This window comes from Centroberyx gerrardi, chromosome 4, assembly GCF_048128805.1.
Source record: "Centroberyx gerrardi isolate f3 chromosome 4, fCenGer3.hap1.cur.20231027, whole genome shotgun sequence".
NCBI classification, from domain to species: domain Eukaryota; kingdom Metazoa; phylum Chordata; class Actinopteri; order Beryciformes; family Berycidae; genus Centroberyx; species Centroberyx gerrardi.
This window is the reverse complement of record NC_136000.1, coordinates 19,484,324-19,510,551: the sequence shown is the minus strand read 5'-3', so window position 1 is coordinate 19,510,551 and position 26,228 is coordinate 19,484,324. Positions and strand designations below refer to the sequence as shown.

General features: G+C 43.3%; 3 protein-coding genes and 1 non-coding gene across 4 annotated transcripts; 1 reads left to right on the top strand and 3 right to left on the bottom strand.

The window, feature by feature from the left end:
• Positions 1 to 1,166: 1,166 nt before the first annotated feature.
• Positions 1,167 to 2,894, bottom strand: LOC139921874 (Golgi apparatus membrane protein TVP23 homolog A-like). Its single transcript, XM_071912293.1, has 6 exons — positions 2,764 to 2,894; positions 2,064 to 2,208; positions 1,791 to 1,880; positions 1,567 to 1,695; positions 1,305 to 1,433; positions 1,167 to 1,193 (listed from the first exon to the last, which is right to left on the bottom strand). Exons 1-6 carry the CDS (start codon positions 2,892 to 2,894, stop codon positions 1,167 to 1,169), a joined length of 651 nt encoding a protein of 216 aa, XP_071768394.1.
• A 420-nt stretch (positions 2,895 to 3,314) lies between these two features.
• Positions 3,315 to 3,387, bottom strand: trnar-ucg (transfer RNA arginine (anticodon UCG)). Its single transcript has one exon. It is a non-coding gene; the product is annotated as a tRNA-Arg (tRNA).
• A 634-nt stretch (positions 3,388 to 4,021) lies between these two features.
• Positions 4,022 to 13,042, top strand: polg (polymerase (DNA directed), gamma). The gene is made up of 22 exons (XM_078283086.1): positions 4,022 to 4,593; positions 4,853 to 5,048; positions 5,853 to 6,020; positions 6,187 to 6,333; positions 6,478 to 6,557; positions 6,666 to 6,848; positions 7,140 to 7,282; positions 7,445 to 7,568; positions 7,737 to 7,961; positions 8,125 to 8,242; positions 8,603 to 8,677; positions 8,971 to 9,090; positions 9,189 to 9,349; positions 9,468 to 9,521; positions 9,650 to 9,767; positions 9,941 to 10,076; positions 10,249 to 10,495; positions 10,664 to 10,786; positions 10,975 to 11,143; positions 11,747 to 11,955; positions 12,060 to 12,220; positions 12,905 to 13,042. The coding sequence occupies exons 1-22, from the start codon at positions 4,022 to 4,024 to the stop codon at positions 12,967 to 12,969; spliced, it is 3,594 nt and encodes a 1,197-aa protein (XP_078139212.1). The 3' UTR covers positions 12,970 to 13,042.
• Positions 13,043 to 13,150: 108 nt separating this feature from the next.
• On the bottom strand, positions 13,151 to 26,228 carry fanci (FA complementation group I). The gene is made up of 37 exons (XM_078283085.1): positions 26,136 to 26,228; positions 25,907 to 25,979; positions 25,561 to 25,691; positions 24,715 to 24,868; positions 24,530 to 24,587; positions 24,257 to 24,298; positions 23,912 to 24,035; positions 23,684 to 23,769; positions 23,451 to 23,583; positions 23,266 to 23,343; positions 23,028 to 23,164; positions 22,694 to 22,874; positions 22,471 to 22,558; positions 22,210 to 22,340; positions 22,060 to 22,130; positions 21,767 to 21,881; positions 21,482 to 21,604; positions 21,153 to 21,221; positions 20,951 to 21,052; positions 20,639 to 20,833; positions 20,059 to 20,180; positions 19,780 to 19,941; positions 19,035 to 19,214; positions 18,383 to 18,549; positions 17,952 to 18,028; positions 16,952 to 17,068; positions 16,823 to 16,874; positions 16,599 to 16,726; positions 16,000 to 16,065; positions 15,767 to 15,860; positions 15,433 to 15,617; positions 15,281 to 15,337; positions 15,131 to 15,190; positions 14,141 to 14,218; positions 13,840 to 13,935; positions 13,557 to 13,664; positions 13,151 to 13,198 (listed from the first exon to the last, which is right to left on the bottom strand). The coding sequence occupies exons 1-37, from the start codon at positions 26,226 to 26,228 to the stop codon at positions 13,151 to 13,153; spliced, it is 3,981 nt and encodes a 1,326-aa protein (XP_078139211.1).

The following is a 26,228-nucleotide window of genomic DNA, read 5'->3' as shown; positions in this document are numbered from 1 at the left end:
TATTATCATAGGTTTTTATTTAACACTAGCTGAATTATTTAATTAACTACATATATATTTGGGATGTGAAATTAATAATTCTGTTTTTAGTTTCCAAGATTTAGTGTGGTTTAAATTACTCCGACTCTTCCTTTTGTTCATTTGGATACTATATTTCCCAAGATAACACATTATTCTTTTTGGGTTCCATAAGAAATATAGAACCAATTTACCACAGGATCGCCTATATACTGAAGATTACAAATATTGACATACTAATCAAATTTTAATGATCTTTAACATGCACAGTTGTTACTAATACTTCACATCCAGGTATCTTCCTTTCAAAACTCCTATACAGTTGAGTCTCGGTCTCATCTGTGACGAGTGCAGCATGTTTCTGCTTAACATTTCCTGTTCAGGCTTCTGGAAGACTAGTGGAGCTAATTCAATAAAACATCTGAGAGAGGAAATGCCCACTGGATAACTCCAATGACACACCAACTCTCAGTAACCCCCTTTAACTCCAGCATATGGGCCAAGTTTATTTCTAGTGTAATAACACAAGGGATAGTGACATCAGATAGCCTACATCCTATTTTGACTCTATTTATATATAGATCGCTTTTAATAAACAGGTTTGTCACCGAGTGCTTTAACTGAAAACAAGAGACAGAACAAGTACATCAGTCTCCAAGAAACAGGGCCAGAGCTATTGTGTGTGTGTGTGTGTGTGCGTGCGTGTGTGTGTGTGAGTGGATATGAAAGTACCATACGATTACTATAAGTATTTTTTTTTCTTTTAATTGCAGATATGTGGTGTTCATCCAACAACTGTGATGTTCGACAAGAAGAATATTCACTGACTACGAAAATCATAAAATGCGATCGTCTTTTATTGACATCAGAGAGAAAGGCAATGGCATGGCAATGGATTAATAGTCAGACCAATCCATGGGCAACTTGTGAACAGTCAGCAGCATGAAACAAAGGCATGCACAAGGCACAAAGCAATTCAAGTAGATGCAGTATGTGGAAACTTTGGAGATGAGGGAACTCTCTGTCGCTCTCTCTCTCTCTCTGTCGCTCTCTCTGTCTCTCTCTCTCTCTCTCTCTCTCACACACACACACACACACACACACACACACTGACAGAAGAGTGGCTGTATAATTACAGGAGGTAATCTTCACAGTATTCCAAAGATGATGTCTGGCTGCAAGAGGAGAAATTATCTGTGAGTCACTCAGTTTACTCAGCATGTTCTAATAAACACACACACACACACACACATTGTAAATGCTAAATGCTGCTACCGGTCACTCACACGCTGCAGGAAGTGCTGTCCCATGAAAGAGTGTGTATCTGGAGGCTGGCCTTCCTGCCCCCCCGCCTTGCAGCGGAGGTAACCATAGAGATTAGCCACTTGAAGAGAGATGCTGGCTACTACCAGCGCCTGGGAAAGATAGATAGATAGATAGATAGATAGATAGATAGATAGATAGATAGATAGATAGATGTGCATGTGAGAGAAAAAAGTGATAGTGATAGAGAGACTGTATATGCATGAGCCTCAGCATGTTTCTCACCAGCCATTTGATCTTCAGGGAGAAGAGGGAGGTGAAGAAGAAGAAGGTCCAGATGAGAGGACAGATGATCAGACCCAGCCAGAAAATCCTGGCCTCGGCCTCTGTGCCGATACTACGGCCCTGGGAGTTCTGCACACACACACACACACACACACACTAACCTTAGTACCCCAATGGGTTTATTTATACGCACAAATCAGCGTACAACTGCGACGGTGTCTCACCTTCTTGGCCTCAAACACCCAGAGACTCTTTCCGTCCTCGTCGATCTGATTCCACCAGCGCAGCCCCACCAACAGCCTGCCGGTCACATTCTGAAACACACATGAATAAGGAAAAGAGGAGTGTAAGAAGAAGGGAAAGAAAGTGACACCAAAAAATAGTTGATGTGATGTGTGTGAGTGCACAAAGAGGGCAAAGTGAGAAGAGACACACAGAAAGAGGAGAGATGTAGAGATGTAGAGAGAGAGAGAGAGAGAGCTTTTCTGACCTCTCACCTTGACAGACCAAAAGTCAAAAGAGAGCAGAGTGATGATCAGGACAAAACAGGAGGCAAAGTTCTTGCTGATCCAGTCACAGAGCAGATAGGCTACAATGGCAACGACCCGGAAGAACAGGTGGAAAAAGGAGGCGAGGGGGTGTCTGAAATCAAACGCCCATGATTAGAAAACATGAATAACGAGCCTTTCCACATTGTATTCAATACGGTATCTAACATATGTTTAGGGAGTTTATGGTCAGAGAAGATGACAGTCACACACTATCACATAAAATAAAATATCAGTGGAGCAGATGAGGTTAGTGTAGACAGAGACAGCAGAGACATCAGGTGTAACTTAGTTGTAAAGCAAATCTATAGCCCACATCACAGAAAGAGACATGGAGGAGTCCTGTCATGATCTGCTTGGTATCATCTTATCTAAAAATCTTATTTTCCTTAAAACAAGTGAAAAAATTCTGGCCATTGGATGAGAGAAATTCATTTTTTTCCAATGCAGCTTCAGTTGTTGCAGGGATTCTCAGGAAAGGAAAGGAAGCAGAATGAGGCAGATCATTTCACTAGTATCAACAAAATGTGGATTCGAGGAAAACACTGAAAGACGTTGATTTGGATTTCTCCTTGTTTTTTTAGATAGGATTTTAAGACTCAGTACTAGATTAAATGATTTGTTATGCTGGATATTATTTGCAGTGTACCGTATCACTGCGCTCCTCCGCGCTCTTTCCTCCTCATCAGCAGCAAAGTCCAACTCAACATCCTCGGTGTCATCCGCCATCGCCTGAAATAAAGCAAGGACAAAACACAACAGCCGAGTGAACCGACCCATCCTAGGAATATGCTCAACACAGCCGACCACAATAACATCAAAGACACATACAAAAAAATCCCCACCCGTTTCATTCTTGATGATTGTAGATGTGTAAAACAAAGCGTACCATTTATGTCGATGTGATGCGTCGCTATACTATCGCGTTATTGTGGTGCTAGAATATACGAGGTGTTGCAATGAAATAAGACCGACACCGACAACGATCCCTACATTCACATCCACATTAGCTCCATTTAAAAATGTACAGATACATATGGGTGCCGTTCATTCACTGGCTACAAAACACAGCTCCATCGCCTAGTAACATTTCCGCAGGGTTTTAGCCATATTTCGACAGCGAAACGCGAATTTTGAGGTGCAAATTGGTTAGGTGCAACGGCGAAACCAATACAATGATAGCTATAACTTTAAAAGGATCGACCGCGGCAGGACTCGAACCTGCAATCTTCTGATCCGAAGTCAGACGCCTTATCCATTAGGCCACGCGGCCGCCGGTGACTGCATACTGGTAAACGTGATTTGTTATAACATATAATGCTATAACATGTAGTAAATAATAGTCATGTTAGTGTTTCTGTTGTATTTACGAACGATACAAACTGTATATCAATCTAATCATTTTGTTGTTTTGTTCAAACCGGAGCCGAGTCCTCCGTGCCGCTGGGTGTCGCTAACACTTCGGCTCGCTTGGTCTTACAACGCCGTTGGATAAGCAGTGATGCTAACGTTTGTTGGCTGTGGAGCATGTTGAAACTTGACTGAAATGTATTACATCTGATAAGACAAATCAGGTGAAGTGTCTTTATTTTTGCTTTTATCGACTCAAATAACGTTACCTTGACTTTATTTTCCTGTTGCTGTTCTCACTGCTTTTATTGTTAGCTTTTTGTCGTTGGGTGACCGAGCCAACTGTTAGTAAACATTAAGAGGGGATATTGATGGTCGAGTGACGTAGGACAGTGATTGGTTGTAGCATTAGCGTATAGCTGTGGAACAGTAACTTAGATACTATTTTCACTATGTATGCAACGTTACCTGAACTATTTAACAGGCGGGTAGCTGGTTAAATACTGTGTTGTTTTTCAGTGAGTGCTGTCGGTGTCCTGTCAAGCCCTAGTGAGGTGATGCTGCATGTGTTGCGCTGTCCTGTGCGGATCCCCCTCTCGTCAGTCCAATGGACGAGGCTACGCTCCCTCTACTCCACCCAGCCTCACTCTCTCCGGGGCCATGGCTCTGGAGAGACCCGCCTGAACCCCCTTAACATCCAGATGCTGTCAAGGAACCTACAGGAGCAGATCTTTAGAGGGCTGCAGCCGGAGTACAGAGAGGCGGAGGTGCAGCGCAGCATCAGGCACCTGCAGAAGCACCAGCTGTGGGAGAAGGAGACCTCACTGTTGCCAGATGTGGAGTTGAATCTTCCCCCAATGTATGGCAAAGACATCGATGAACACTTCCGCGTCCTGGCCCAGACGCAGAGCCTTCCCTACCTGGAGGCTGCCAGCCAGCTGCAGCAGGCCGTGCTGCCTCCCATGCCTCAGGAGTGGGCCTGGGAGGTGGGCTGGACCCGCTACGGCCCAGATGGGGAAAGCCGAAGGGTGGACTTCCCAGATGAGTCAGCACTGGTGTTTGATGTGGAGGTGTGCATAACGGAGGGACACTGTCCCACGCTGGCTGTCGCCTTGTCTCCCACTGCCTGGTGAGGAAGGAGAAAGAACTGTGAAGAAAGAGAGTGAAACTGTCAAACTGCACGTTGTTTAGCTTAATGGGTAGAGAATGGCACTAATACGGTCCACTGTTCCACTAAGGCTACCTATGCTAAAAAATGTATGCACACAGATGGAACTGTAAGACATTATGGGGAAGTGTCCACCAAATGGCCAGTGGATGTAAATGTTCAGCAGTGTGATTTGATTTCTTTTCCCAACTGTGTTTATCTCTCACTTTTATCTCGCTAGGTACTCCTGGTGCAGCAAGCGTCTGATTGAAGAGAGGTACTCCTGGTCCAGTCAGTTGACCCTAGCTGACCTCATCCCACTGGAGACAACTATCAACTCCGCCCGTCCTCCAGGGGGTCAGTGGAAGGAGAGGCTGATAGTGGGCCATAATGTCAGCTATGACCGGGCGCATATTAAGGAGCAATACCTGCTAAGGGTAAGTATTCATAGGGTGATTTGTTTATTTGGTTCATAGGTTGTTTGTTCTTACTGTTTTGTCCTTGCCTTTCATTTTGGTCTTTCTTTACCGACTCACTTTCGATTATTCTCTCCTTTTCTTGTTTTGAGTTGCATCCTGGTTGTGTGATTCAGGGTTGGGGTCAATTCATGAATGAACTCATCAATTCCAGTTCCTCAGTTGAATTGGAATTTGAAAAAACCTACAGGAAACAGAATTGGAATTGAATTGGAATTTCAGGAAATTGAATTTAATTCAGTGAAATTCTGTGAAGTTCCATTGTTTTTTTTGTTTTTTGTTTTTTTTACCACCTATCTGGGATTACACATAGTGTTATATATTATCAATACTGAATATCAGAAAATGTTAAAGGTTCCTTTCAGGTGGTATTTGATGCATAACATGTCATCGTTATATCTGCTGTACATTGTGATTGAATGTATTTGATTTGTTTAACTGTCTTTTATTTGATTCATAATGTTTAATTTATAATTTCTATCAAGCCAAAGACAACCTCTCTTAGAAGTGGAATTTAATGGAATTCAATTCTGTTTCCTGTCATTCCAATTCAATTCCAATTCTGTTTCCTTAGAACTGGGTGACATTCCTATTCCAACTACAGGAATTCAACTGGAATTTACCATGTATTCTCAGTTCAGTTCATGAATGGCCCCAACCCTGATATGATTCACCTGAATAAAAGCGCTGTGAAGCATGTGTCTGTTCGTGTCTCACATTAGAGCTCATGTTCATTTCAGAGAAAATATGTTTTCCTCCCCAAAGGGTTCTAAGGTACGCTTCCTGGACACCATGAGCCTCCACATGGCCATCTCTGGGCTGACCGGATTCCAGCGCACCTTGTGGATGGCCAGTAAGCTGGGCAAGAGGAGGGGCGTCCAGGAGGTCAAGGAGCACATGAAGAAAGCGGGACAGAAGAGGGAGGGCCCAATGGTTTGTGTCCTTTTCTCTGCATTTTTCAGCTGCAGCACACATGATCAGTGGTAATGTTGCAGTTTCCCTTTTGCTGGAAGTGTTAGGAGTTATAGCTTAGGTATTGCTTTGCTTTTGGCATTAATAACTTGGTGTAACTAGTCTAACATGGTGTTTGTGTGTACAGATCGGCTCCTGGGACTGGGTGAACATTAGCAGCATTAATAACCTGGCTGACGTCCATGCTCTGTATGTGGGGGGGCAGCCGCTGCAGAAGGAGGCCAGAGAGACCTTTGTAAAGGGCAGCATGATGGATGTCAGGAACAACTTCCAGGTGAGAGGTTCCTGATAAATCCTCTCTCCGTCAGTAATCATGAGCCAAATTTATTCATATTATTAGGTTCTATGGTGTTCTATGACTCACAGTCATCTTGAAGTACAATTTGGCCAGTAATCATGCCTTTGCTGCCCCCTACAGGAGCTCATGCAGTACTGCGCCCTGGATGTCCGGGCCACTCATCAAGTCTTCACAGAACAGCTACCCCTCTACATGGAGAGGTCAATAAATCCCTACCCAAACCCCTAATCCTTTACTTTTAACTCTCATTTGTATTGATTAACTAGCATAAACTGAGCAATTAATTTCCCCCCTCTGTCTTTTATAAGGTGTCCTCATCCAGTGACGTTTGCAGGAATGCTGGAGATGGGCGTGAGCTACCTTCCTGTCAATCAGAACTGGGGGCGGTACCTGGAGGATTCTCAGGACACGTATGAAGAGCTCCAAAGAGAGATGAAGAAGTCTCTGATGAATCTAGCAGACGATGCCTGTCAGCTCCTGCAGGATGACGGGTGAGAAGAGCACTGCTTCATCACCCCAGGCTCCCAGAAGTAACTGTGCGATAGCAAGGAAGGAGCCTAGTGGTTATTATACACAAAACCTCTGAATGCAGTATATTGTGCTCATTGTGATTATATCACAACTATTAACTGTTTGTGTATGTTCAGAATGTGTGATAAGATAATGATAATGATGATAGACTGATGCTAAATCTGTGGTTCTGTAACTCCAAGGCGTAGGTTCTTTTAAGGTTCTTTGGATAAAAACATTCACTAAATGACATGTTTTGTTTTTTCTGTAAGGTACAAAGAAGACCCCTGGCTTTGGGATTTTGACTGGGATGTGCAGGAGTTCAAGCAGAAGAAAGTGACAGCCAGCAAGAAGAAACGCTCCAAAAAGGAGGCTGAAACACAAGCCTCAACTCCTCTTCCAGACTGGGAAGAAGGTATGAGCTCAAACCCCGGGCCAGATATACAGTAGAAAGCGAATCTTATGCCTCCCTTTCTCTTAAGATGGCTGTTTTTAGATGAATGATGTTAACCTCCATGCACAAAGAGGCCAAATGAGTAACAGATGAGGACATACAGTAGTGTTTTTGTGATATTAGACCCAGGTCCGCCTTCTGAAGAGGAGATGACAGGCCCCTGCCCCAGCAGGTTGGCTGTGGAGAAGCTGAAGGAGAATGTGGACCGTCTGCCCAAGAGAAGGCAGCATCTGCCCGGGCATCCAGGGTAGGATCACTCCCAAACACCACACAGCCTTCCAATGTCCTTTATATTTTAATTTCTACTTCCTTTTATTTGATTTGTCTGTTCTCCTCTCAATTTCTTCCTCCTCTTTCTATTTCTGTTTTAATAATTTCCTTTTTCACTGTATCACCCCCCTTACTCCGTCATCAGGTGGTATCGTAAGCTGTGTGAGAAGATGTCTCAGGAGGACAGCTGGTCACCTGGAGCCAGCCTGATCAGTCTACAGATGAGACTGACTCCTAAGCTGATGGGTCTGACGTGGGATGGCTTCCCCCTGCATTACACAGAGAAGCATGGGTGGGGCTACCTGGTACCTGGACGCAGGGATAACCTGGATCCCCAGGAGGAAAATGCAGGGCCTGTGTGCCCACATGGGTACTAACACACAGTGCAAGGGAAAATGTGTGCTTTCTCATCATCTCATAAGCTTAGCAGGCGAATCATAGTTTCCTGGACATTTTATATTTATGTTAGTTAAATTATTTAGTCTCACATTCAGGCTGCATATGTACTTATATTAAAATGTTGTGTCCCATAGAGCTATTGAGAGAGTGTACAGAGAGTATTGTGAGCAGAACAGCAAAGAGCAGCCTGAGTCTCTGGACTGCGACCCCACAGTTGACCTCATGATGACAGACAGCACGGTGTGGCAGAAGGTGATTGGGCTCATAATGAAATCTACTCTAGATTTTGTAGTAATTATAAGAGGCACTCTTTTCCCTTGAGCCCCCTAGTGGTGAAATAATTATGTTGTGATGCAGGCATCTCTTGACCAAATCTGTAAATGCAGCTTTCACCGACTTGGATTAGATTAATAAATGAACCAGAGTCCCGCCCTCTGATCACCCACACTTAGCAATACAGGTGGCAATATTATATGGGTTAATTGATGGCAACCCCTGCATCATGCCCACATGTCTTCAGTGGAACTGGATAAGATGTTTATATAGAAGTGATTGCGGGGTCTGGATTGTTATATATCCTGACAGAGAGGTGTTTCACTAATTTATCTTAAGGTGGAGGAGTTGGGCTGCTTGGAGAGCCTGACAGAGGAAAACGGAGTCAGAATGATGAAAACCAAGAAAAACGTGGTGAGGAAAATGGTCTTAATACTTCTAGGTCCTTTATGACTCTACATGACTCATAAATAACCTACATCCCAGACTGTGTTAACACCATAACACTTTAATTCTAAGCATAAATCACTTTATACAACTTTTGTTAATAATGAATTGCACTGTTTGGTCTTACTTGCACTCTTGCATTTTTTGTTCTACTTTTGTTTTAAAATTTTCACTTCTGGGGGATATTTAATTTCAGGGATAATAACATTGAATTGAATGATTTTAATTTGTTGTGAAACATGCTTTGCATTCTTTGGCAGCAAAAATTCCAAGATCCACATTATCTCCCCGATGAGAGCCACTGCCACTATCACCATGGAAACGGCCCTCACAATGACGTTGATATCCCCGGGTGCTGGTTTTTCAAACTGCCTCATAAGGTGAATTCATGTCTTAAGAGTCCCCTCAGTAACTAAAAGCAGCCACATTTTGGCTGCATAAAGACAAATCAGCCTGTAACAGAATGTTTGTGTTCCAGGATGGTAATCACAACAATGTTGGCAGTCCCTTCTCGAAGGACTTCCTGTCCAAGATGGAGGATGGTACTCTGCGGGCAGGGAGGGGGGGAACCAATGCCACACGTGCTCTAGAGATCAACAAGATGATGTCGTTCTGGAGGAATGCCCATAAACGTATAAGGTACTCATCAGCTCCCACCATAAAAAGTTACTGTTTATCTCTTTAGATCACAGTCATTACCGTTTTATTGCTATAGCCAGATGGTGAATGCATGAATTGTTATCTTGTCTCTTGATAGCTCTCAGAAGGTGGTGTGGCTGCGAAAGCGAGAACTTCCTCTCACTGTCAGCAGGTTTGTCTGGAATATCACCTGCTGCTCAATTCTCTGAGTACACACAAGGGGCTAGCCTGTATTTTTTGATCAGCTATACACTGAGAAAAATCAGTTACAGTAAATGACAACTTTCTTATCTCCCAAAGGCATAAAGAGTACGATGAAGAGGGGCAGTACGGTGCCATATTGCCTCAGGTCGTCACTGCTGGAACAGTAACACGCAGGGCCGTGGAGCCAACATGGCTGACTGCCAGTAATGCACGGGTAAGAGGCAGACAACGAGCATAAAGCAAAAAATTTGCATCTTAGAATATCATGGGATGTCTAATTAAGACTACTAAATTGATTCAAGGAGACTTCCTAAATCAACAGCCAGATTGGACTGAACCAGACAAGAGAGGAATTTTTCTTGTACGGACTGTGTTTTGTCCCCACAGCGGGACCGGGTGGGCAGTGAGCTGAAGGCCATGGTACAGGTGCCGCCTGGCTACCACCTGGTAGGGGCAGACGTAGACTCTCAGGAGCTGTGGATTGCTGCTGTGCTTGGAGAGGCCCACTTTGCTGGCATGCATGGTGAGATGTGGCCCTTTCAAATCTTGCTTAGGTGTTTACTCCAAATGAAATCACCGTATACGATGAGTAAATGTACCGGGGTTGTAAAGGGTGATCAATTCTGTTATTTGTGCCAATTTGGCATAGTCTGAAGTCACAGCATCTAATGCCAACCTTACTTTGCTGGGTTCAGGTTGCACAGCCTTTGGCTGGATGACCCTGCAGGGAAAGAAGAGCCAGGGCACTGACCTGCACAGCCGCACTGCCGACACCGTGGGCATCAGCCGAGACCACGCCAAGGTGTTCAATTATGGACGCATCTATGGTGCAGGTCAGCCCTTTGCTGAGAGGCTGCTGATGCAGTTCAACCACCGCCTTAGTCAGCCAGAGGCTGCCAGTAAGGCCAGGCAGATGTACGCCCTAACCAAGGGCATACGCAGGTACACTCAGCAAATTGAATAACTGTGTATGATTTGAGTGAGTGCAACAGTATGTGCATTTTTTTTTTACATTTTTAGTTTTATAGCACACTGGTTACTGCAGGATTAGTTGTTTGCCAGAAGGTGATGGCAAAGTTGAGCATGCTTGTGCGTTGTGTGTTTGGTCAGATATCATCTCTCAGAGGAGGGCGACTGGCTGGTCAATGAGCTGGGTGTGGAGGTGGAGACGGAGGAAGATGGAAGTGTCTCCCTGCAGGAGTTACGCAGGATCACTAGACTGGCCTCACAGAGGTGAGGGAGCAAGTAAAACTTACCATGAACACCACACTTAACAGATACCATCCACAACCTCATAGTTTGTCCCATATTTTGTATTTCTGTCTCTGCCTTTCGGAGGCATCGGGATACTCTACCACATCCTCTCCCTCTTGATTGCTGTGTTCCTCGATTTCTCTCACCCTCGTTTGTTTTGCATACAGCTCTCGGCGGAAGAAGTGGGATATGGTCGGCCAGCGTCTGTGGGCTGGAGGTACAGAGTCGGAGATGTTCAACAAGCTGGAGAATATAGCCCATTCAGCCCAGCCGGCCACTCCTGTTCTAGGCTGCAGGATTAGCAGAGCGCTGGAGCCCAAGGCAGTTAAGGATGAGGTGAGGAGGTGTTAACCACACTATGGAACACTGTTACTGAGGCTCTCAAAATACAAAATACTGAAACCTCATCAAACTCAGGGGATGTCCTCTCCAATACCACCGCCATCATTGTCCTCATCAATCATCATCAGCTTCAGTTAACACACTCAGTAACACGCACTTCAACTCGGTAACAAGCGAGTTTGATTCCTGACATGGGATTGGCTTCTTACATCACACTTTCAGTTTAATGGGAATTAACACAATGTAGGCAATAAATACACTGCTATGATAAGGACTCTCACAGTTCTGTGATATGCATACTTGCACAAAATGCTGTCTGCTGCCAGTGCCACCTACATGCCACTGTTTAGAATTCAAGGACAACAATGGAAATACTGGAAGTGTGACATCAATTTTAGATGCATTATGTTATTTGCCATAGCAAACTAAACAAGCCTAAGAACCAAAGCCAAAAGTTCAAATTAAGTTACATATTTAAGATCATCTGTGCATCTCATCCATGACCATCTGTCATGGAAACAAACTACATTTGTCTACAATAGGATCTTTGCACTGCTGTGTAGCACTTTGAGAAACTTGCCGTGTTTTGTGTGTCAGTTTATCACCAGCAGAGTGAACTGGGTGGTCCAGAGCTCCGCGGTGGACTACCTCCACCTGATGCTGGTGGCCATGAGGTGGCTCTTTGAGGAGTACGATATCGACGGACGTTTCTGCATCAGCATTCACGATGAGGTGCGCTACTTGGTCTGCAGCGAAGACCGTTACCGAGCAGCACTGGCCCTTCAGATCACCAACCTGCTGACAAGGTCTGTATACAGCTGCTGATTTATTTCACTCTGCCACAACTTCCACTGTGGAATCGTTGATGAAACGCATAGCATTTGTAACCCTACGGTCCCGTCTCCTGCAGATGTATGTTTGCCCACGCATTAGGCATGCAGGACCTTCCCCAGTCAGTCGCCTTCTTCAGTGCGGTTGACATTGACCAGTGTCTGAGGAAGGAAGTCAATATGGACTGTGTGACGCCCTCCAACCCCACAGGCCTGCAGCGCAGATACAACCTCCCACAGGGTGAGTCCTGTACTCCATCATCAATCTTTATTTATATAGCACATTTTGTACAGTCCATTGCAGTGTAATATGCTTCACATTAGAGATAAAAAGTGCATAAACAGGGAAATTGAGGAGTAACAAAACAGAAAAGGAATAAAATATTATAAACAAAACAGCAGTTCCTATGATAAAGCAAGGCTATAAAAGTAGGTTTTGAGCTTCTGTTTTGTCTGTGGTTTGGTCTGACCTCAGATCTACTACTTCTCATATTGTAGCCAGAGATTTATATTCAGGACCATCTCAACCAATATATTGTTTTAGCTTTGCTAAACTTGAAATCAGAAATGCTTCATACCACTGGACTTAGTATGCAATGACAACATAGAAGGAAAGAAAACCAAATTCCCATGTTTTGGCTCTTATTAAATATTTACTGCTTGACAAAGTATCTCACATAGTGCAGAATATAAATTTGAATTTGTAATGACTAAAAAATTGTAAGTAATACAAGTCATGAACTACTGAGCCACTGCCATAAATATTTCCTCTGAATAAAGTACGCCAATTCCCTAACATTCTAAAAAATAATAATAGTGTACAATATGAACACATACAACCATACTTGTTTGCATGGCTTTTTCTTCCTAATAAAAATAGAGTGATGTATAATCATGTTAAACAATATGTCCAAACTTTCCACAGGTGAGGCCTTGGACATATACCAGATTATTGACATCACTAAAGGCTCTCTAGATAAAGGAAGATAGTGTGGTGTGGAAGAAGCTACTGCAACTCAGAGCTGCAATACATGCACACAGTCACCAGGAGGCCGCTCAGCAACTGGTCAAGCTGAAAGTCAGTGAGGAACTTGGAGGACTTGCTTCCCATCCAGAAAAAAGGGGAGTCATCGGAGATGTGTGTATAAAGGAGAGGGAGCAGAGCTTCAGCTCACTGTTTTCTCCTCTTCTGCTTGGGTTCCTGGGTCTCCTCTGCTTCCTGTGAGACTGTAGTCTGAAAGAAATGGAAAGGGAAACGGCACTGAGAGTAGAGAACATTGAAGTACTAAAACATGGAATGTGCATCCTCACATGTTCTGAAACTTCAAAATGTGTGGCTCAAATGTTAGGAAAATCAAAACAATTAGCACAATCTGAATATATTTTCAAATCATCTTTTCTTAACACTATTTCTATATGTCTATATGTAACAACAGTTGGTTTGACTGCTGTAGTCAACTGAAGGGGGAACAAAAAACAACAACAAAACAAAACACAACAGCACCATGACTATAAGGTAAAGATAGTGATACATGTAGGAGACTTGCAGGGTTTGGAGCTGCCAGTTATAAGATGGCGCTTACCTGCTGACTGTCATCCTGCTCCTGTAGGGCCGCATCCAGAGTCGCAGCGTTGATGCGGAAATCTCTTGAGGTGCTGAGCTTCATGTACTGCATCAGATTCACCTAGACAACATACACACAGATGTTCTCTGCTCAAAAATGTCGTAATTGACGACACTGTACTGACGGTATTCAGGGAGCCTATTTTATTTTACACAACGTTCTGTTATAAAAGTCTTGTTTTGTATTTTGAGAACCATGTTTTGTTGATTACCTCAAGCAATCAGCTCACACATACCTTTGATTTCTTCGAGAGCGTGATGAGGTATTTCTCATATTGTTCAATGCTGAAGATCAAGTTGGGAACGGCCTTTGTCTCACGCAGAAGTTTGGCCTTCCATGAGAAACGAGCACAAAATATTTGGATATTTGAAGTCTAAAATGGACTAACTCATGCCCAAAAGTTTTATTTAGTTGTATTGTACTTGTTTACTTTCCCCAACGTAATAAAAAGTAAGGAACAGGAAGAAAATGTATTATTTCATTGTAATCAATCCTTTCACATGAATTATGTACTTCTAGGAGGTAAATGTCCTTACAGAGACTGCAATGTTCGCATCATCCCTTTTCTTTTTCTTCTTCTTGTCGTCTGAACCTCCACCACCAAATTCTCCACTCTGGGGGAGAAAACACATCCTTTCAAAACAGTAATACTAAAGGCAACCTCTTGAGAATTTAAATGATTTTTGAGAAGTCCATAACTGACAGCTCTTGATGAAGACAGTCACACCACTTGTGCCGAGCCAATATAGTCATAATTTGAGGTCTTCATGGTTGTTTGTTTCTCTAAAAACCTGACACAGACTAGTCTGCTCCAACAAATGAAATTACCCTTGATTCCCAAATACATTTTCCTCACCTCAATTCCATACATTTCCAGACTATGTTAGACTGGAATTGAAGATTTTGGTTGGTATTCAATATGATGTGTTCTGGCCATTTCCACCATATCACTTGTATAGTTGAAGATTATTCTCTTCAACGATAAGTATCACAGTATATAAGATAACAATGAGTCTACATTAACATAAGATATGTAGTCTTGAGTATCGGGACTGAAATACCAGGATTTTCCAAAACTGGAAATAATCATTTTTTCCCCCCATACTTTTCTTTTTCTTTCTTGTTATCCCTGTGCTGCTTTGTGTTGTGTACATCTAATCTGCCTCTACTCGAGATGAACACGAGGCACCTGAAATCCAACCAACCCCATGTGATACAAGCTGAGGCCAATCATTTTCTAAATAAGCACATTTGTGTATCACAAATAACTCAGTATCATCATTTCATTACGATACGGTTATATTGAAAGGCAATAAATTAGAATGGATTATTGGATCATTGCCCAGCCCTAATTCTAGAAATCGGGACCCACTTTTATGCAAGCAGTCTTTCTACAGTCTTTCTAATCTTTCAAGCAATCTATAAATCAGATCCGAGGCTTGCAGCCACAGTTCTCTTTTTGACCTATGAAGACTTATAGTTAAATTGCAAATCTTTAAATGTTAGAGTGTTAAACTGAGCGGTACCTGTGCGTATGTGATGAAGGAGTAGCACTGCGGCGTTAGGTGGGAGCCAGACAGTTTGACCTAGACAGATGGCACAGGAAACACTCAGGTGAGCATGGTGATGCCAAACATACTGGAAGATTCAACCAAAAAACGGTGTTTTAGACTCACCAGCTTCTCAAAGCGTGCTGGGAGCACACCATGCTGGCTGGAACACAACTGGATGTACTGAAACGGCACATGGGGGAAAAATACATCACACCAGGGAAGTCAAAAGAATGATCCATTTGTTTTGAGATTGCAAAGAGTCTACGAATACGTACATATTTGACCAGGGTGGTAAGGATGGTGTATGTGCGGCTCAGTTCTCTCAGCAGCGTGTCAGTGCAGGTGCCAGGCAGCAGGGCCGTCTGCACCAGCTCATTTAGCGCTGTCAAAAGAGTCCCAAGCTGCAGCGTCACCGCCTTCTCCACTGGATCCTGCTGGCCTGCTGTCTGGGTGGCCTCGCCTACACACCCACACACAAAAATGCACAGAGAACACCACAAATGATACTAGTACCATTACCAGACAGACGCATCCCTTCCCTTGTCTCCTCTCCACTCCCTACGCATTCCATTAATCCAAGTTGTATCGTCAGTGTAAATGGCTCCGTACCTGTGCTTGATTTTTCAAAGGGCTGGCTTTTCTTTTTGGCGATCAGCCAGTCCACCTCATCGAGCACTTTGTCAACCTGGGACAGGACCAGCAGCTGGGGCAATAGATTAAAAAGTGATGTGGATGGTTAGTATACCGAGCAGGCAGATCCTAGGATATCCAAGTCATGGCCATAGACTGCTTTGGTATTTGGCAAATCAGAAGCTTCCAATTGTTGTAAAAGCAACACTCACTGCCGTTGCTGTAGCAGTCTTCATGTTGACAATGGCAAAGTGAGACTGTTTTTCCACCTCCACATCCTGTCCATACAGAAAGAGAAAATTACACCCCATACATGAAGTGGCATGTTAATACTGGCAGTTTAATTAATTCTAGAGGGTTGTAGTTAATCAGAACGACTTGCTGTTAGGGCTGCAAGATTAAGGCCAAAATGATAATCCTGATTACTTTGCTCGATACCGTGATCACAATTATTAATCACCACTATTTGTCTTGATGATTTGCGAAAATAAAATGCATCACTTTTTGCATGTTGTAATCAACATCTTAACTATTTTCTACAACAGATCACTTTCTACAATGAAGTGAAATTAAATGTTCCAACATGGCCAAATTCTGCAATTACTTTTACTATGAGAGAAAGGAAGTAGAGGAGAGAAAGAAAGGGATATATGATGATACACAATTTGTGCAGCTGTACTTGCTATCATGTAATCATTCCGATTTAGTGGCATCTTATCTATTGATGCCACATACTGCCTTGTAATCAGTGCAGTGCAAGGCTACTGGCATTTTTAGTTCTGAACATTGTAAAGTTAGTAATTGTGTTTACCTGATCGATATCTCCCAGCTGGCTGTGGATGTCTTGGCAGAGTTCCAGCAACAGGCTTACAGGACTCTTATAGAGGACATGCAGGCTGAAGAGAAGGGACAGCAGGCCCTTGGAGAAAGCAGAATCCTCTGAGAGAGAAAGAGAAAGAGACCTCAAAAGTCAAAACACACCTCCTCTGGGAATACTGAAATAAATTCAACTGTGTGACTCAAACTGTGACTCACCAAAACTGGTCTCCTTGCAGATTTTCACAGTCCAGGTTATCATCTGAACAAACTGATTAGATGGAGACACGTTAGTAGGACACCCACCACCTACTTTGTCCTGTGAAGTACACTTAGGGGGACACCTACCTGTTCGGAGGAGGGCTTTAGCTTGCGTGAGAGCACGCTCAAGATGCTGACCAATAGCTGAGCCTCTTTGCTGTTAAATTCCTCCTCTCCTCCACTCAGCTGTGTGAACAGCGCCCTCTGTGGACAAGATACAGACATACAAGTTGGAGAGAGACGAGTGTGTGAGCTTCAAGCAAAGAAGTTGGATTTTCATGTAGGTGCTTAGATGGGGTTGAGATAATCCACTCTTCACCACTAAAACACTACTGTGTAAAACAGGCAGAAAGTAAAGTCGGTTTTCATCGATATTTGACATTAATTGGTGGCGCAGTGGTAGCGCTGTCGCCTCACAGCAAGAAGGTCCTGGGTTTGATTCCCGCCTGGGTCGCTGTTGGCACTGGGGACATGTTCCCTTCGGTGCCTAGTGCCCAGGTGGATTATCTCATAAAAAAGGGCCTTTCTGTTTGGATGTTCTCCCTGTGCTCACCTGGGGTTTCCTCCATATAACACCGATAAGAACCCCTCACTAAAAACATGCAAGAAGATTGTCGCCTGACCAGCGATGGTCGAAAAAAGAAGTTGGTCCCCGGGCGCTGCGCTGCAAGCTGCCCACCGCTCCTGGCCTGCCCGTGGACGAGCCAGGATGGGATAAATGCGGAGGACATATCTCATGGCGCCATTGGAAGCATGTGTGTGTGTGTGCAAGCCGCCGTGCACGTGTGTGTGCATTGTGAAAAATGGTTGTTTGTGACAAATAAAGACGGGTTTGTCTGTCTGTTTCCTCCTTCATATTACATGGCTCTTCGTATGGAATTTTAGTATTAGGGAAAAAAACATAACATTTTAGCATTGGCACAATATCAGTAGTATATGTATAAACAAAGAAGCATATGAAACAGAAGCACTGGATTAACATGATTGACATTTTACTCTCTGAAAATGTATGGTAGTATTCTAACCTTGAAACTGGAAAGGGGTAGAAAACCAATAAACAAACCAATCACAAATACATTAGACGCACCTGAAACTGTCGAATGTAAAAGAAGGTCATCTCTGTGACACTGCCATTGTCTGGCTCGGTATCGTCCTCCGAGATGTCTGGAAGAAACAACAAAATTGAATGGATTAGTAGCGGCCTTCATGTTGACAATGGCAAAGTAAGACTGTTTTTCCACCTCCACATCCTGTCCATACAGAAAGAGATGAGCCATGAGGACGATACTGAACCAGACTGTTATTGTCTGACTCAGTATCGTCCTCCGAGTTGTCTGGAAGAAACAACAAAATTTTATGGATTTAGTACATTGTATTCGAATATAAAACCTGAGAAATGCGCTGCTTTCATAGGCCAAAATACAGAGCTTGGGTTTAAGCATTTTATGAATACAAACTATTAGGTAAGATGGCACCTGTGTTTGAAAGAAACATTTTTAGTCTGTGTTTGTGTCTAACCTATGGCAGAGAGAAGCTGGGCCGTCCTGTCTGGGTAGCGCTGCAGGCAGGTTGTGAAGATCCTGAGCAGGCCCTCCAGACACAGGTGAGACAGGCTGGAGCGCTTCTCCTTGCGCCCGGCCTCCTCCACCACACTGGGGATGTTGGTGTAACGCCACATCAGCACACTGGTGTGGCGTTACAACAGTGGACAGAGAAGGATTAATCATGGGTAAAATGAGCCAATTCTCAGTTTCAGTCCTTTTAGTAAAATGTGACTTGAAAAAATGCTTTGCTTATTAGCAGCCTATCATAATGGATACATTGGACAATGAAGAACAAGTTTGATAGCATCTCTTTTGTGAGGTCACAAAAAGGCTATATGCTTAGATTGTAATTATGCAACAATAATGATGTTAGTAACAACATTTGATAGTATTCTTGAGTCCCAGTGTGACTCAAGAAAGGAAAATAGATGGGGTGATGCAACAAAGAACTTTACTGGAATGTCCAAGTGAATTTGTCTATGATGTCATAGAGAAATATGTCATAGAGAATCTGACCAAGCGATATGACAAAGAACAATAACATGCATGCACAGAATCTATCCAAATGCTGCCTTTTATGACCAAGACAAATTTTATGATGTCATAGACAGTAAAGGGATTCAAACCTTGTCATGTCACAGAGGAAGCGGAAAGTCTTGTCTGTGCTCTGTCCATCTGGGCCGTCCGTGTGTCCAGTCTCCTCCAGCTGCTGGATCTTCTGCAGGGCCACGCTGACTGCATAGCGCAGAAATTCTCCACTTGAGCGCAGCACTGAGAGAGCCTCCTCTCTGCTCTGAGTACTGTCTCTGAAATGGAAAAAACAAAAAAACACATTTGTACCCTGTACCACGTCTGACCTTTCCTACTATACACAATAATGATCAATAAGCAAAAACTGATGTTCTGCTTAATGTTTTCTTGATGCTGTTGATACTGGAGTGCTGCTATAGCTACAGCAACTCTTGTTTCAATGCAAATTTAAATCATACAATCATGCCAGGACGCATTAAGTGACAGGTCTGGACGCACACAAATCGGGTCACACCTCACAATTAGATCAGATAAAATCAGACAAAATCAGATCTTCTAAACCAGATATGGAAGTAGTCAAGCTCGCATGGTGACTGGAACTGAATTTAGTCCATACACAATCCAGTGCATACAAGCAACGTTAAGACATGGAGAGGGAGAATGTAAAAAGTAATGCATACACAGATTTTAATAAATACAATACGCCATTTTAAGGCAAAGTGTGGACATAAAATAATGTGATCTCATAAAATCTTATATTTAAAATCAGATTGAAATGATACGCGTAACAATAATCTATATAAACACAGCCATTATACACATAGTAAACATAGCATTTACCTGAAGAGCATGGTGAGGAGCGTTGATACGAAGCCCATGGAGAGCAGACTGCGAGGCGTCTTGTGGGAGAGAACTCGACCCTTTCCAGATTTCTCCTTCAGGATCTCAGCCAGCTTGTGGTAGCCGTTGAACAGTTCCATGAGCTCTTCAAAGCGGCTTTTACTGCAAATGCCACATGCAAGTGAACAAACTGTCACATTCTCAATAGGTAAAATACACCACTGTATGAAGATTTATGTAACACAACACCCATATCATGCACAGATAGGTGGTTGTTACCTGTAGTTGGCTTTGATGTAGTTGTACTCGATAAGCACCTCATACACTCCCATCACCAGCACAGCATAGATATTATTCTTTACTCCCACACTGGATCCCATGGAGAACTCTGCCGACTTGTCCTGATCGGCACACAGAGATGACTTAAGACTATGTTGATAAACAACAACTTTCACCATTTTTATGATAAACAACCAGTACCACAACATTAATAACTGGTAGGGGATAAGTGTGAGGAACACTGGCAGTCGACCATAATTACCAGAATAAATACCAGAAAATATTCCCCAATGCATTCTTATGGAGAGACAGTTATTCTACTTGGCTTCTATGGTGAATTACTATCCTTCACACTTGCACATCTCATAAGGAATCCCATATTATTCCCCACCCACAACAAATTACTCATTTTAAGAAAATTATAGATTTGTGTTTCTCCTCTTTACAGCCATGTGGACAAGCAGCTATGGGCAGAGAAAAGTGGGTGGATTAAAAGGCACACTGCCTTGCTCCACCAATCGCTTTGAAACCCATACATATATTGTGCATCAATTCTATGCGTCTGCCCATGGATGCATACCAGTTCAAAGTCCTCCAGTTCACACTTGATCATGCGTCTTGTTATGCTCTCTAGGATAGTGTTTAGTTCAGACTGGTATCCCTCCTCCTCTTCATCTTGCTCATCGTCGTCACTCTCGCTAGCGTTGGGGTTGGCTGACAGGCGGCTGCTCTGAAGCCACAGCAGGCAGTGTACAGTACAGCTCACCAGGTGGGCCTGAGAGGGAGCACACACTACTTACAGCAGACATCACCACAGCAGAATTTGGACACTCACGACCGGATAAGCAGGCACACACACACTCGCATAAACGCTGTAATTTAGACAGTGTACCAGAGGCTCCTGGAGAAAGATTTGGTCTCCATGAGCAGTGATGCATGGCTCCAACTTCACTGGGGGCAGGAGGTCTTGTTCAGGCTCGTAGTACCGCCTCAGCTAGGGAACACATAGACATGACGTACAGCTCTCCATGCATGAAGATAACATGGCAAGCAGGTCATTGCACATTATAAATACACACAGTACACACACATACCTGTGAGAGGAGGGTCTGCATGATGGAGCTTGCAAGTTGGGAGTTGCGACGGAGAACATCATGGAAGCCCTAAAATAGGCAAGAATTTGCTTATTCAATATAAAAGTTTACTTTCCACACCCAAAATAAAGTAAAGAATTACATCTGCAAATAATTTGTTCCTCAAATCAACAATCGTGATTGTGATCACAGTACATCACAAAACTATAATTTTAGCCATAATCATGCAGTCCTATGAATGTCACATAGTAATCGTGTTTTGCAGTCACACACACACACACACACACACACACACACACAAAAAACATGGTGTAGAATAGTAGTCTGACCTCGTAGAGCATGAGGCGCACATCAGCCTGCTGGCCCAGGCAGCGACGCAGGCTGCTGAGAATCTCCAGACAGAAAGCCTCGTTGGCAGCAGAGTTGTAACGGGAGTGAACATCCACTTGGATCTAATCAGGGGTTCGCAAGGATAGTTAATGTACCATGGACCATGTTGACAATTGCACATATTTTAGCCGATGCAAAGATTTTAAACCACCATTACAGCACATGAAAAGATGCACACCCTTTCATGGGCAGACCACATACACACACACACAGCTCCACTGTACCTGGCTAGAAGAGATGGCCTGGCTACACTGGCTAGAGGCCAAGCTGCCCAACACTTTGAAGTTCTTTAGCAGTAACAGGAAGCCGGTCACCGCAGACTTCCTTCCGTCCAGTTGGCTAGTAGAGAGACATGTAGCGTGGAAATGGGTGTAAAAATGGTCATTCTTTGGGATGTTCATTTGCCTTTTCTTTTGGATCATATAAGATGTCCTCAAATGCATTAACCAAAGCATGATTCATAAACTGTACTAACAGTGCTCATTACATTAGGAGCAATGTAAAAGATAGTTCATACCTGGAGAACATGGCCTTGCGGAGAACTAGAATCAAACCATCTTTCAACGACATGCTGACCTTCAGCAGGGGCTAAAGATCATAGACAGAAGAAAGATTAAACAAAGAAAGAGAGAAGCTTCTACATTGTGTGTTTCTGTGTGTTAGGTACCTGGACAGCTTTCAGCAGGCCCTGCACAGTGGCCAAGGGCAGGTATGACAGGTGGTCAAACGTCTCTGTCACCTTAGACGATGACTCCAGGAGGATCATGGGAGCAGAGACCACAATGTCGGAGAAAAGCTCTAAAGACGCAGAAGATACAACAAAAAATATCTAGTCAAAGTGGAAACATCATTGTCTGCTTTCAAACTAAAATGATTAAAAATTGTAGGACACTTGAGAGCTGGGCTGAGTCTCTAGAGGTTGTATTACCGACAAAATGATTGACAGGTGAGGCCGTCTTTGTGACTAATCGATTCAGGACTTGCTCCAGTATCTCTCCTCTGATAGGCTCATGCATCTGTTGTTTAAGAAAAAGCAACTGGTCAACACATTCTCCATTGATAGAACAGGACATATACAAGGAGTCAATATTGGTAATTTTAGATTCTGATCATTCTACAAAATAAAAACTTGTAAATAAAAGTTGTTGTACCTTGAAGCCCTCCAAAAGAACCCAACCACCCAGCCTACATGCCTGCTGAGTCGGGGTCTTGGCTATAGTAGCAGACCCTTCTGAGGTCTTGCCAAACGGCCCAGGTTTGGGTCCAAACGTGTCCAAGAGGAAGAAGCCGAGCTGGACCAGGCCCTGGGTCACATGATCCCAACCAAACACACTGCGTGGGTGGAAGCGTATCCTTCATTAACAAACTGTCACAGCATCTTAACGAGATAATACACAGACCTATGTGAAAGATGACCTAAAAATATGCAAAGTGTTTATGTGTTGGATGTTTGAAATAGACCAATAATTGCTTTACTGCTCTTACCTGTTCTTGACCGTGTCCAGGATCATCTGAGCCACGCTGCAGTGCCGAGGCAGGAGGTCCTGCAGGAACTTTGACCCCTTCTGCAGCTGCCCATCCTTGAAGCTCTTAACGATCGCCCCCTTCAAAAGGTCAAACACCTGCTCAAACCAGGGAGAGGGGAGAGAGAATGAGTTAACAGAGCAGAAACAGTAAAATAAGACTCAAAAGGAAGGATAACGGGTGTAGACTGAGTTCTCACCTGCTCCTCATAGCGCTGGATACGAGCCACTGACAGCAGCAGGGCAATGCTGAAAGGACACAGGTCCACATACGATGTCTGCAGAATGCAATTCAAGATTTATAGTACACTGTACGTTACAGCGTGTATAGACATTTCTGCAGTTGCATACTTAATTTCATGAATGGAGATAAATCATCAGTAACCTTGAAGCTTTTAAGGAACTCTCTCCCGAGTTCGTGGTCGAGTCGAATGGCGAAGACAATGTGCAGGATGGTGGTGCCTTCCACGTGCCTCAACTGGTCCTGAGGAATGGACTGAACCTCTAGATCCATGCTCCTGAGGGAAATGGATAGTAGGAAAAGAGATTTAGAGGGAATATGGATGTGTGTTGAGTAAGTGGCACTGTCTCTTCAACTGAAATTTATGTGTCACTTACTCTCCATCTTTCTGTTCTTCTTCCTGGCGAAGGTCTTGTTCCTTGAAATAAGTGATGATTCCATCCAGGACCTGTTTCTTACATCCCTAGCAGACACAATGCATTAGGCTGTTAATTCACAAAACAAATCACAGTTTCACACTGTGGACTACATGATGTTAAACAGTAATTGTGTGGCAGGTGCACACACACACACACACACACATACGGAAACACACATACACACACCTTTGCAGATAAAAGCAGCAGCTGGTAGACCAGTGGCGGGATCTCCTGCAGTTCCAGTTTGAGGAACATCCTCAGTATCTTCTCCACCAGGAACTGCAGCTCCTCTGGTGATAAAGGCACGTCCCTAGAGTGAGGCAGACACAGGATGCCCTTCATTTATGGAAGCTGTGATTTCAGTGAAAACTGATGACAGATTTTGTGGTCATTGAGGGGCAGCACCGAGAACAAATAATGGGGGTGATAATAATATGAAAGCGATTTAAAAAGAGAAATGATGAGACTACGGTGACAGAACTCTGAGGGAAACTGAATGAAACATGACAGCCTGATAGTCAAAGATCTTACCTGAACATGGTCGTCAGGTGGATCACACATTGTGGATCCCATCTGCGTGAAAACATGAAAATAAATAAATAAAAACATGCAGCCATGGTTCGCAAACAATTCCTCAAACCTCTGCTAATGACCTGGACTCTGGGTCTAATGGTTTAGATTTACATGTTTCATTTCAATGAAGGGAGTTGATTGCTGTCGTTACTAAAAATGATTCTGTGCAGTATAGTCAACTAAAAACTCCCTGTAAAGCTTCCTGTTTTCACAATAAAATCACATCCTCACCTGCTTGAGCAGAGGCTGTTGATCAGCTGTTTCTTGTATTCCTCACCACTGAGTTCTCCTGAATTTATAACAAAATCAGCTATTATGATGAGAAACCGATTCATCGTCTCTTAAACTCTGTAGATAATACCACAAGAAAAATGAAACATAAAATAACGTTACCAAGGCAAGGTATTTGTAGTTACCTTTGCCATAAGACAAGGCTTCACAGGCTGCAAGGGCAGTAAGCACAGTAGGAAACAGTTCCAGGGATTTTCCACTGCCCATCTTTCCCGCCTTGATGGCTTCAACAAAAAGAGATGCCAGTTGTGCCAAAGAGGGTCCAGTCAAAGTATGGGTCTATAACAAGAACAATAAAAAGGTATAATGGGAGTTAGATAGAAACAATTTCAGTTTTGTCCCACCAGGTCAAGACATAAGAACAAGGTCTAAAAGGAACAAGACGTCAGACACAAATATACACAGAAGTCCAATGAAACAGCTTCTAAAAATCAGTAGCTCAATAGAATAAAATCCTTGTGGAATGAATGGTGCTTGACAGTTTCCAACATTAACTTTAAACCTCATTTGCCTGGCCGGGCCACTAGGACAGAGATCAGATGGCCCCATAGGAATTTTGCGTGTCTCCAAACAAAAATCTCTAATTTTGTTCTAATTAGTCATCATTTCTGTAATATTTTCTACTCCTTAAGAGATTTCAGCATTGTATTCTGTGACAACCTATTGTACCAACTTGCTTCTCATATCATATCAGGCCCACTGGTCAGTGCAGAAGGCTGAAATATGAGCCAAAGAACCTGAGGACATTTCCCATTCACAGGCTAATAATTTTAGGGGCCCAGTAAAAGCAAAATGCTTGCACCTAGAGGCTGCCTGAGACAGTGACTGACTAGTTTATTCACCAGATATAACTTGTTACTGTCCTTTGGCTGGTGAGCCATTTTGAGTAGTCTATTGTATAGCTTACAATGGAAACAATCAAAGCCTTGTCAAATAAAGAAACCTAAAATAGCGTAATGCGGCATTTTCACCTCCAGCATCAGTAGTCCGATGATATCAGCTGCCACCTCAGCCTGGAGGTCCCCGGACTCACACAGAGGGATGCAGTGTTGATACAGGAGCAGTCTGCGCTTTGACCCCTCAGTGGCACCGGATGGAGAGCCTACAGAAAGTACAGATACACAGAAAGTACACACTCAAATACACAGACTGACATCCATTGCCTATGTGTGACATGAAAACCAATACTGATCTTGGCTGTATTGGCTGATCAGCTGTGAGATATGATGTTGTAAGCTGGACAGTGGTGTAATGTGGTGTAATTTTAACACCGGTAAAGTGTAACATCATATACATTTACAGTATGCCACAACGTACCTTTAAATATGCCTTTGATCATGGCACCGATCTTCTTACCCTTCAGTGCGCTGTTCGTGATCACAGTCATCAACTAGGAGGCGAGAAAGCAGATATCAGGGGCGGAATTGACTTTTTATTAGCCATTAGACAGGAATTTCAGACAGTGGACAAAGCTTTCTAAATAAGAAGTAGGCGTGTTTCATAATTAAGTTACTGCAGGAGGTGCTCGGCTAAGTTAATAAGGTACCTGGTCATCTGTTAGTGAAGACAGGTACTTCTGAAGCTCGGCAGTACTGTCTCCATCTGACAGAGAGACAATCTTCTCCATTTCAGCCTTCAT

Coding starts and splice junctions, on each gene's coding strand:
- LOC139921874 (XM_071912293.1), bottom strand. CDS start 2,894: ATGGGTCGGTTCACTCGGCTGTTGTGTTTTGTCCTTGCTTTATTTCAG. Junction 1,881..2,063: donor TTGACTTTTGGTCTGTCAAG/GTGAGAGGTCAG, acceptor TGTGTGTTTCAG/AATGTGACCGGCAGGCTGTT. Junction 1,434..1,566: donor CCCTGAAGATCAAATGGCTG/GTGAGAAACATG, acceptor TATCTTTCCCAG/GCGCTGGTAGTAGCCAGCAT.
- polg (XM_078283086.1), top strand. CDS start 4,022: ATGCTGCATGTGTTGCGCTGTCCTGTGCGGATCCCCCTCTCGTCAGTC. Junction 5,049..5,852: donor AGGAGCAATACCTGCTAAGG/GTAAGTATTCAT, acceptor TCCTCCCCAAAG/GGTTCTAAGGTACGCTTCCT. Junction 11,144..11,746: donor CCAAGGCAGTTAAGGATGAG/GTGAGGAGGTGT, acceptor TTTGTGTGTCAG/TTTATCACCAGCAGAGTGAA.
- fanci (XM_078283085.1), bottom strand. CDS start 26,228: ATGAAGGCTGAAATGGAGAAGATTGTCTCTCTGTCAGATGGAGACAGT. Junction 23,770..23,911: donor TGCTGCTTTTATCTGCAAAG/GTGTGTGTATGT, acceptor TGTGTCTGCTAG/GGATGTAAGAAACAGGTCCT. Junction 23,165..23,265: donor TCCAGCGCTATGAGGAGCAG/GTGAGAACTCAG, acceptor TGGTTTGAGCAG/GTGTTTGACCTTTTGAAGGG.